The 10,783-nt window shown below is 42.9% G+C and overlaps 1 protein-coding gene across 2 annotated transcripts; it reads right to left on the bottom strand.

Moving 5' to 3' along the window:
- Positions 1–308: 308 nt before the first annotated feature.
- LOC142908832 (uncharacterized) lies at positions 309–10,522 on the bottom strand. 2 transcript variants are annotated; one of them, XM_076059474.1, is made up of 4 exons: positions 10,457–10,522; positions 10,084–10,152; positions 8,014–8,104; positions 309–3,372 (listed from the first exon to the last, which is right to left on the bottom strand). In XM_076059474.1, exons 3-4 carry the CDS (start codon positions 8,034–8,036, stop codon positions 2,646–2,648), a joined length of 750 nt encoding a protein of 249 aa, XP_075915589.1. In that variant the 5' UTR covers positions 8,037–8,104; positions 10,084–10,152; positions 10,457–10,522; the 3' UTR covers positions 309–2,645. The 2 variants fall into 2 exon arrangements, 1 of the variants encoding a protein (XP_075915589.1); XR_012932007.1 differs by lacking the exon at positions 8,014–8,104 and having other exon boundaries at positions 310–3,372.
- Positions 10,523–10,783: the final 261 nt, after the last annotated feature.

Raw genomic sequence — 10,783 nt, 5'->3', positions numbered from 1 at the left:
ATAAGACACTTCTAGAGTGAGTGATAAGACACTTCTAAAGTGAGTGCTAAGACACTTCTAGAGTGAGTGATAAGACACTTCTAGAGTGATAAGACACTTCTAGAGTGAGTGATAAGACACTTCTAGAGTGAGTGATAAGACACTTCTAGAGTGAGTGATAAGACACTTCTAGAGTGAGTGATAAGACACTTCTAGAGTGAGTGATAACACACTTCTAATGTGAGTGCTAAGACACTTCTAGAGTGAGTGATAAGACACTTCTAGAGTGAGTGATAAGACACTTCTAGAGTGAGTGATAAGACACTTCTAGAGTGAGTGATAAGACACTTCTAGAGTGAGTGATAAGACACTTCTAGAGTGAGTGATAAGACACTTCTAGAGTGAGTGATAAGACACTTCTAGAGTGAGTGATAAGACACTTCGAGAGTGAGTGATAAGACACTTCTAGAGTGAGTGATAAGACACTTCTAGAGTGAGTGATAAGACACTTCTAGAGTGAGTGATAAGACACTTCTAGAGTGAGTGATAAGACACTTCTAGAGTGAGTGATAAGACACTTCTAGAGTGAGTGATAAGACACTTCTAGAGTGAGTGATAAGACACTTCTAGAGTTAGTGATAAGACACTTCTAGAGTGAGTGATAAGAAACTTCTAGAGTGAGTGATAAGACACTTCTAGAGTGAGTGATAAGACACTTCTAGAGTGAGTGATAAGACACTTCTAGAGTGAGTGATAAGACACTTCTAAAGTGAGTGCTAACACACTTCTAGAGTGAGTGATAAGACACTTCTAGAGTGAGTGATAAGACACTTCTAGAGTGAGTGATAAGACACTTCTAGAGTTAGTGATAAGACACTTCTAGAGTGAGTGATAAGACACTTCTAGAGTGAGTGATAAGACACTTCTAGAGTGAGTGATAAGACACTTCTAAAGTGAGTGCTAAGACACTTCTAGAGTGAGTGATAAGACACTTCTAGAGTGATAAGACACTTCTAGAGTGAGTGATAAGACACTTCTAGAGTGATAAGACACTTCTAGAGTGAGTGATAAGACACTTCTAGAGTGAGTGATAAGACACTTCTAGAGTGATAAGACACTTCTAGAGTGAGTGATAAGACACTTCTAAAGTGAGTGCTAAGACACTTCTAAAGTGAGTGATAAGACACTTCTAGAGTGAGTGATAAGACACTTCTAGAGTGAGTGATAAGACACTTCTAGAGTGAGTGATAAGACACTTCTAGAGTGAGTGATAAGACACTTCTAGAGTGAGAGATAAGACACTTCTAGAGTGAGTGATAAGACACTTCTAGAGTGATAAGACACTTCTAGAGTGAGAGATAAGACACTTCTAGAGTGAGTGATAAGACACTTCTAGAGTGAGTGATAAGACACTTCTAGAGTGAGTGATAAGACACTTCTAGAGTGAGTGATAAGACACTTCTAGAGTCAGTGATAAGACACTTCTAGAGTGAGTGATAAGACACTTCTAGAGTGAGTGATAAGACACTTCTAGAGTGAGTGATAAGACACTTCTAGAGTGAGTGATAAGACACTTCTAGAGTGAGTGATAAGACACTTCGAGAGTGAGTGATAAGACACTTCTAGAGTGAGTGATAAGACACTTCTAGAGTGAGTGATAAGACACTTCTAGAGTGAGTGATAAGACACTTCTAGAGTGAGTGATAAGACACTTCTAGAGTGAGTGATAAGACACTTCTAGAGTGAGTGATAAGACACTTCTAGAGTGAGTGATAAGACACTTCTAGAGTGATAAGACACTTCTAGAGTGATACGACACTTCTAGAGTGAGTAATAAGATACTTAGAGTGAGCGATCAGACACTTCTAGAGCGAGTGATAAAACACTTCTAGAGTGAGTGATAAGACACTTCTAGAGTGAGTGATAAGACACTTCTAGAGTGAGTGATAAGACACTTCTAGAGTGAGAGATAAGACACTTCTAGAGTGAGTGATAAGACACTTCTAGAGTGATAAGACACTTCTAGAGTGAGAGATAAGACACTTCTAGAGTGAGTGATAAGACACTTCTAGAGTGAGTGATAAGACACTTCTAGAGTGAGTGATAAGACACTTCTAGAGTGAGTGATAAGACACTTCTAGAGTCAGTGATAAGACACTTCTAGAGTGAGTGATAAGACACTTCTAGAGTGAGTGATAAGACACTTCTAGAGTGAGTGATAAGACACTTCTAGAGTGAGTGATAAGACACTTCTAGAGTGAGTGATAAGACACTTCGAGAGTGAGTGATAAGACACTTCTAGAGTGAGTGATAAGACACTTCTAGAGTGAGTGATAAGACACTTCTAGAGTGAGTGATAAGACACTTCTAGAGTGAGTGATAAGACACTTCTAGAGTGAGTGATAAGACACTTCTAGAGTGAGTGATAAGACACTTCTAGAGTGAGTGATAAGACACTTCTAGAGTGATAAGACACTTCTAGAGTGATACGACACTTCTAGAGTGAGTAATAAGATACTTAGAGTGAGCGATCAGACACTTCTAGAGCGAGTGATAAAACACTTCTAGAGTGAGTGATAAGACACTTCTAGAGCGAGTGATAAGACACTTCTAGAGCGAGTGATAAGACACAAAGGTGCATCTATTGTAGCGACATCGTCTCTGGTTTACACATCTACCGGGTATCCACTTGACTCTGTATTGTCTCGGAGTAAGTCCACCAACATTTCCACCAACTGCTGGAAGTTGCCTCGCTCTGCCTCACAGTTAGAATTCTCCTCCTGCTTCATGTTGCCTCCATCGATGTGAAGGTTCCATTTTGGAGTTGAATCTTCATCTTCACATTTTACCTTCACTTCTTCGCTCTTCACCATCACTCCTTCACATTTCACCTCAATACCTTTAATAGTGTCCAAGCTGGGATTTTCTTCCGGTTCTTGTTTCATGAGGGATGGGCTCATGGCGGCACTTTGACTTTCACAAGCCGATTTCAGACTCCACTCCTTGTGGATCTTCTGATACTTGTGTGTTTTCTGGTGTACTTTAAGATGTGGTGACTGTGCAAACGCCTTCCTGCACAGAGTGCACCTGAAGGGTTTATCTCCCGTGTGTGTTCTCTGGTGTATTACAAGAGCAGATGACTGTAAAAATGCTTTCCCACAAACACTGCACTTGAAGGGTTTCTCTCCCGTGTGTGTTCTCTGGTGTGTTACAAGGGCAGATGAATGTGCAAACGCCTTCCCACACACATTGCACTTGAAGGGTTTCTCTCCTGTGTGAGTTCTCTTGTGCCGTGTCAAATTTCCAGTACGATCCGTGCTGTATGCACACCGGTCGCAATGTTGCCTTGTAGTACTGAGCTGCGCCGAGCGCCTTTGCTTCATCAGACCAATTCTGCAGAGGAAGCATCAGAGGAAGCATCAGCTGCAGACAGAAAAAATAATATCCACACCATCTACACGTCAGTATCGATGCACAGAGGAAAGCATATATACACAGTAACCGGTGACTTACACGTCTATACTTATTAATATATTCATGATATAGTGGAAAAGTGTCCCAAATTCATCACACGGGCTGTTATGGCACAGTTTAACACGTAGGCTTTCGCGACCAATATTCATAATAAAGGTTTTCGGGTTAGATCGCGTTATTTATAAATGTGTCATAACCCTCCACCACCCGACATGGCCAATCAGCAAAAAGTGTCACGTTGACAAAAGACAAATAATTCACTACTTTAGCCCACCGGTGTGTTGAAGAGTGAATCCACAACATTTACAGTTTGAGTACGACGTTTTGCTGGTAAATACATCCAGCATCGGGCAATTCGCCAGAATGGTAAAGCCCTCGCTTGCTCCCGGTTTTATATAGAGCAGCAGGGTGACGTCATCATTTAACTCATATCAGGTGCAGTGATTAGAGGCGGAGGGGGGGGGTATTGTAATTATATAATCGATTAGTAATCAGTCAATGGTTATGATTAGTAATGAGTTGTAGATTAGTAATTAGTTGTAATGTGTGTTAGTGATTATATGCTATGTTAGTAATCCGTAAATTAGTATGTGTTTCCCCTATAAGGAATTGTAATGTGCATTCAAATTCTTAGCTCCCTCGGCAAAGCCACGCCGAAGGGAAACAACAAAACAACAAACATATATTCTGTTATTTTATTGCTTCCCCCCAACGCGACTCCACTGAAAGAGCCAAGAACATGAATGCCCCCCCACCCCCACTAGCTCCACCACTGTCACACACTGGCATGGTTCACAGGTGGTGGTGTGTCCACACCCACGCCTGGCCACCTTCACCTGCTCAGTATTAATGCTTACTCACTCCACCAAGTAGTTAATTGAGGATCAATCAACACAGTCGAGGCTGCATGTCTCTCTCTCTCCTCGTGTGGATTTCCTTCCCGATCCCCCGGTTTCCCCTCTACATGTAGAGAATGAACACCGCCACATGTCTAGAGTGAACACCGCCACACGTCTAGAGTGAACACCGCCACATGTCTAGAGTGAACACCGCCACACGTCGAGTGAACACCGCCATGCGTCTAGAGTGAACACCGCCACGTGTCTAGAGTGAACACTGCCACGCGTCTAGAGTGAACACCGCCACGCGTCTAGAGTGAACACCGCCACGCGTCTAGAGTGAACACCGCCACGCGTCTAGAGTGAACACCACCACGCTGTTGACAAGCCTCACCTTCTTCTTGGTTCTTTCGGTAAAGTCACATATAATGGAAACAAAGTAATAAAAATAAAACATAATAAAATAAAATAAAATTCTCATGAGGTTTCGGCCACAACACAAGTAGCCTTCTTCACGTGAAGGAACAGAACTGTCGGGACAACAGCGCTTCAATGAACGCTGCTAAGATTCGGTGCGTCTTTTAAGCTAGGTGAGAGAAGTGAAGCGCCTTGAAATAGCTGAGGGATTAGCTTGTGACTGGTCACAGAAACAGCTATGTTAAAGTCAAAGTTTACATATCAACAGAGGCATGAAGTATATGGATGCTAAAGGGCTGCAACTACCCAACTATCATACAGGAAACCAATATGAAAAAAAACTAAGTCTAAATTACATCAATATAATAAATGTACTCAATATATTCTTCAATAAGCTGAGCTATTAACACAAATCAACTGGGTATACACTACACTATATAATGAATACTATATAGTAAACCAATAAAAAACTAAAATATAAACTACCTCAATGTTATCAATAAACTCTATATACTCTCCAATCAGCTGAGCCACCAACAATAAGTCGTTATATATCACAATGCCATATGGCGAAAAATTGGGTGGCGGTTTCTTCCCCTCAACGTCAGCACCACGGACAGCGACGAGCCCCGTTTAGACGGACGAGTCCATCCATGCTCGGAACGGAGGAGGGGGGAGAGAAACAGCCACGATGCGCTGTTATACTCCATGTTATAAACCATACCATTAACCGTGGTGTGCCAGCGAAAGAGCTGCGGTCTGAAGGTCACCGTAAAATACAATTAATTAAGAGCCGAAATGGTTTAAAACATCTTTCCAATGGTTACTAAGCCAGAATCCATCTTCTCGGTTGAAATTGTCTCTTTGCTTGTATATGTGGATGGCCTCATGAACGAGTCTCTCATGGTAGCCGGTTGGCTTGCAAAGAACCTCCGTCTTGGAGAAGTCAATGTCATCTGAGCCCACTGAATTATAACAGTGATTTGCCAGGGCAGAGGAGTTCGTCCTACCGTGTTTCAAGTCTGCTTTATGTTCGCGGATGCGGTCCGAGATATGTCGTTTGGTTTCTCCAATGTAGCTGCTACCACAGAGGCACTTCAGTTTGTAAACACCCGGGTACTGTATGTCTGGAACAGCATCTTTTACAGATGGAACCAGATCACGGATTTTATGTACTGTGTTGAATCAGACCTGGATCTTGTGTTTATTCAGGATTTTGGAGATATTTTTAGTGACCCCTGCAATGTAGGGTAAGGTGAAGGTTTTGAGTGGCTCCTCAAGAGGATCCTTCTTCATGACTGGAGTGACGGCTTTGCTGATTGTGTAGTCGGAGTAACCATTAGCCCTGAGAGCCTGGTGTACGTGCTTGAGTTCACTGGCAATGTGTTTCTGGTAGGAAATGCATTGGGCTCTATGGTTTAGAGTCTTGATGAGGGAGTTCTTCTGGGATGGGTGGTGGTGGGAATCCGGTTTCAAGTAAGCATCTGTATGGGTAGCTTTCCTGTAGACAGAGTGGCTCATTGAACCATCAGGTCTCCTTTTAATTAAGACATCCAAAAAGGGTAGCTTGCCATCTTTTTCGACCTCCATGGTAAATCTGATGGCTGGGTGTATGGAATTGATGTGGTCGAGGAATTGGTCTAGAGCAGGCTGGTCATGTGGCCAGATGACAAAAGTCCGTCATTTGTTGTGTGTAGGGAGAGGGAGATGGGTCACTGTGTGTGTGCAATATAAACGGAGTTAATCCTTTTGTTGCGTAGACTTTAACATAGCTATTTCTGTGACCAGTCACAAGCTAATCCCTCAGCTTTTTCAATGCTAAATTCTCCTGTTTGATTTGTACTAGGTGCCTCTGTGGATGTGTAGGCTTTGACTTTAACATAGCTATTTCTTTGACCAGTCACAAGCTAATCCCTCAGCTGTTTCAATGATAAATTCTCCTGTTTGATATGTAAACCCCTTGGTCAAGGTGCCTCACTTATCTCAACCAGCTTAAAAAGACGCTACGAATCTTAGCAGCGTTCAATGAAGCTCTGTCGTCCCGACAGTTTTGTTCCTTCACCTGAAGAAGGCTACTTGTATTGTGGCCGAAATGTCGTGAGAATTTTATTGTCTTATTTTATTTTATTCTTTTATTCTCATTCTACGTGACTTTACCGAAAGAACCAAAGAAGATAAATCCTTGCAGTCACGAAAGCTTTAAATCGAAATTTAACCGCCTCTACGGGGAGGGATTCCACACAACCTTAAGATTATTCAACAAACTCCGGGACAACAAAGCTCAACTAATCGAGTCTCTCACCTTTCTGAAGAGATGCCGCGACTCTAAGGTAATACCAACCGCATTTACACTAACCTCTGCTGCTGCAACTTCTGTCAATGCAAAACGAATTCCAGCTAGAACTAGCTTCGCTCTTATCTCAGAAAAAATCAGACTTACACGCACCGAACTTGATCAGTTAGACAAGACACTCAACAAATCACACTTAACATTGACAGCAACAATGTCTACATCGGATTGGGAACATGTAGACAATATGACTGCCTCTTCAGCTGCCACTGTCGACAAAATATAGGGAAAATTTGATTTCCAAATTCAATCACCTCTCCAACAAAAAATCGGATCCACACACCGAAAAGATAGACGTTAACAAAGTCATATTAATCGCAGTAACAGTTCCATTTCTGATGGCCTGAAATCCGTTTTAGCTAAAGGTCTAAACTTTGCTGTCACACCGAGACACATCCCAGTTAATGATATCATTGCCCATGTCGACGTTGCACTCAAGGGCTTGAGTCACATCTCTGCAGACGTAGCAAGATCTGAAATCGCTGCAACCCTCAAAAACGCTAAGATGCCACCAAGCAACATCAGCAAAGATGAACGCTTTGAATAATCTCAATTAAAAAAGAGAGATGATATTGTCATCCTCTCAGCCGACAAGGGCAATGTCACTGTCATCATGGACAAAACAGAATATAACAACAAAATTCAAGAACTACTCAACGATGGCAGCTATACAAAAATAAAAAGAGATCCCACCAACAGCCTGGTTACCAAAACGAACAAAATCATCTCTGATTCAACAGCATTAATTGATCAGACCAAACAGTTCTCGTTGAAACCCTCTGCTGCCAGACCACCAAGATTATATGGCCTTCCAAAGATACACAAAGTAGATACACCCTTCGTCCCATCGTCTCTACTATCAACTCCCCCACCTATAAACTGGCACGTTTTCTTGCTGATATACTGCGACCTTTCAATGGAAAAACCACCTCTGCGGTACTAAATTCTACTCACCTGGTATCGACAATCAAAGGCATTTCCCTGTCCCCAGACGACCTGCTTGTCAGTTTTGATGTGGTGTCCTTGTTCACCAAAGTTCCGGTACCTGACACCATCGCAATCATTGAAGACTTGGTTCATCAAGGACTGCATACTGATGTACCCCCCTGGTGAGACATTGCTTAACCAACACATACTTCACCTGGAATGGAACTTTCTACAAACAGACTGAGGGCACCCCAATGGGCTCCCCCCTGTCTCCGGTTGTAGCCAACGTATTCATGGAAAAATGTGAAGCTGGCGCCATCCAGACTGCCACTTTACGCCCGACCTTATGGAAGAGGTACGTGGATGACACTTTTGTCATCTGGCCACATGGCCAGCCTGCTCTAGACCAATTCCGCGACCACATCAATTCCATACACCCAGCCATCAGATTTACCATGGAGGTCGAAAAAGATGGCAAGCTACCATTTTGGATGTCTTAATTAAAAGGAGACCTGATGGTTCAATGAGCCACTCTGTCTACAGGAAAGCTACCCATACAGATGCTTACTTGAAACCGGATTCCCACCACCATCCATCCCAGAAGAACTCCCTCATCAAGACTCTATACCATAGAGCCCAATGCATTTCCAACCAGGAGCACATTGCCAGTAAACTCAAGCACGTACACCAGGCTCTCAGGGCTAATGGTTACTCCAACTACACAATCCGCAAAGCCATCACTCCAGTCATGAAGAAGGATCCTCTTGAGGAGCCACTCAAAACCATCACCTTACCCTACATTGCAGGAGATTACTAAAAAGATCTCCAAAATCCTGAATAAACACAAGATCCAGGTTCGATTCAACACAGTACATAAAATCCGTGATCTGGTTCCATCTGTAAAAGATGCTGTTCCAGACATACAGTACCCGGGTGTTTACAAACTAAAGTGCCTCTGTGGTAGCAGCTACATTGGAGAAACCAAACGACATATCTCGGACCGCATCCGCGAACATAAAGCAGACTTGAAACACGGTAGGACGAACTCCTCTGCCGTGGCAGATCACTGTAATAATTCAGTGGGCTCACATGACATTGACTTCTCCAAGACGGAGGTTCTTTGCAAGCCAACCAGCTACCATGAGAGATTCGTTCATGAGGCCATCCACATACACAAGCACAGAGATAATTTCAACAGAGAAGATGGATTCTGGCTTAGTAACCATTGGAAAGATGTTTTAAACCATTTCGGTTCTTAATTGTATTTTACGGTGACCTTCAGACCACAGCTCTTTCGCTGGCACACCACGGTTAATGGTTTGGTTTATAACATGGAGTATAACAGCGCATCGTGGCTGTTTCTCTCCCCCCTCCTCCGTTCAGAGCATGGATGGACTCGTCCGTCTGAACGGGGCTCGTAGCTATCCGTGGTGCTAAAGTTGAGGGTAAGATTCCACCCATTTTTTCGCCATATGGCATTGTGATATATAACAACTTATTGTTGGTGGCTGAGCTGATTGGAGAGTATATAGAGTTTATTGATAACATTGAGATAGTTTATATTTTAGTTTTTTATTGGTTTACTATATGGTATTCATTATATAGTGTAGTGTATACCCAGTTGCTTTGTGTTAATAGCTCAGCTTATTAAAGAATATATTGAGTACATTTATTATGATAGTTGGGTAGTTGCAGCCCTTTAGCGTCCATATACTAAATGCCTCTGTTGATATGCAAACTTTGACTTTAACATAGCTATTTCTGTGACCAGTCACAAGCTAATCCCTCAGCTATTTCAATGCTAAATTACCCTGTTTGATATGCAAACTCCTTTGTCAAGGCGCTTCACTTCTCCCACCTAGCTTAAAAGACGCTATGAATCTTAGCAGCGTTCATTGAAGCGCTGTCGTCCCAACAGTTCTGTTCCTTCACCTGACGAAGGCTACTTGTGTTGTGGCCGAAACGTCATGAGAATTTATTTTATTACGTTTCATTTTTATTTGCATTACTTTGTTTCCATTCTACGTGGTGACTTTACCGAAAGAACCATGAAGATGAATCCCTGCAGTCACGAAAGCTTTAAATCGAAAGCCTCACCTTGTGTTGTTGTTGTGGGCAGGTCGTTTCTGAAAACTAGAGCGGTATAGCAGCTCAAGCGGGCTTGGCCTGGTAACAAAAGAAAATTAAAACTGCGCGAATATTTACAATAAAACAAAGTTACAAAGTGGCTAGCCGGGTGAAGACAAATTAAACTTAAGCGAGATAATTAAAGTGAATGCAATCAGGTGAGGGGAGGCAAGGCCCCACGTGGCTAGGCCCCGCGTTGTAAAGTTCCAACCTGGACATCGATTCCCATGCTCGCTGCTACTCAACTGACATCCCTGAGAGAGAGAGGGAGGCTCTACGTTGGTAAACAACAACAACCACAACCACCACCACAACAACCACAATCGCAATGAGAATTTCTCACCTCGGATTTCAGTGCAGGAAGCGATAGCTTCCTGTTACCTCGTGACGTCACGCGGCAGCAGGTGACATGACGTCACATCCGGGGTACGAGACACGCTCCTCCCACAATGAGCTGCTCCGTAAATAAAAAAATTAGAGTATGATTAAATTATGTTAATGTGACATGCGATATATAGTAGGTGCTGAACCCATCGCAATAAACCCGCGACGGCTTTAACGGACACATTATGTTAATGAGCCGCCAGTCACTGGGCGTAGCTTTGCCCAAATAAGGATTGCCACTGGAACGATATCGGCAGTGACCCATGCGGAGGGGACGTCACGCTCA

The sequence above is a fragment of the Petromyzon marinus genome, unplaced genomic scaffold (genome assembly GCF_048934315.1).
Source record: "Petromyzon marinus isolate PM22_M1 ecotype Great Lakes invasive population unplaced genomic scaffold, UKy_Petmar_22M1.pri1.0 PM_G_Scaffold_103, whole genome shotgun sequence".
Lineage (NCBI taxonomy): Eukaryota > Metazoa > Chordata > Hyperoartia > Petromyzontiformes > Petromyzontidae > Petromyzon > Petromyzon marinus.
Note: the sequence above shows the minus strand (reverse complement) of the source record. Positions and strands in the feature narration are given on the sequence as shown.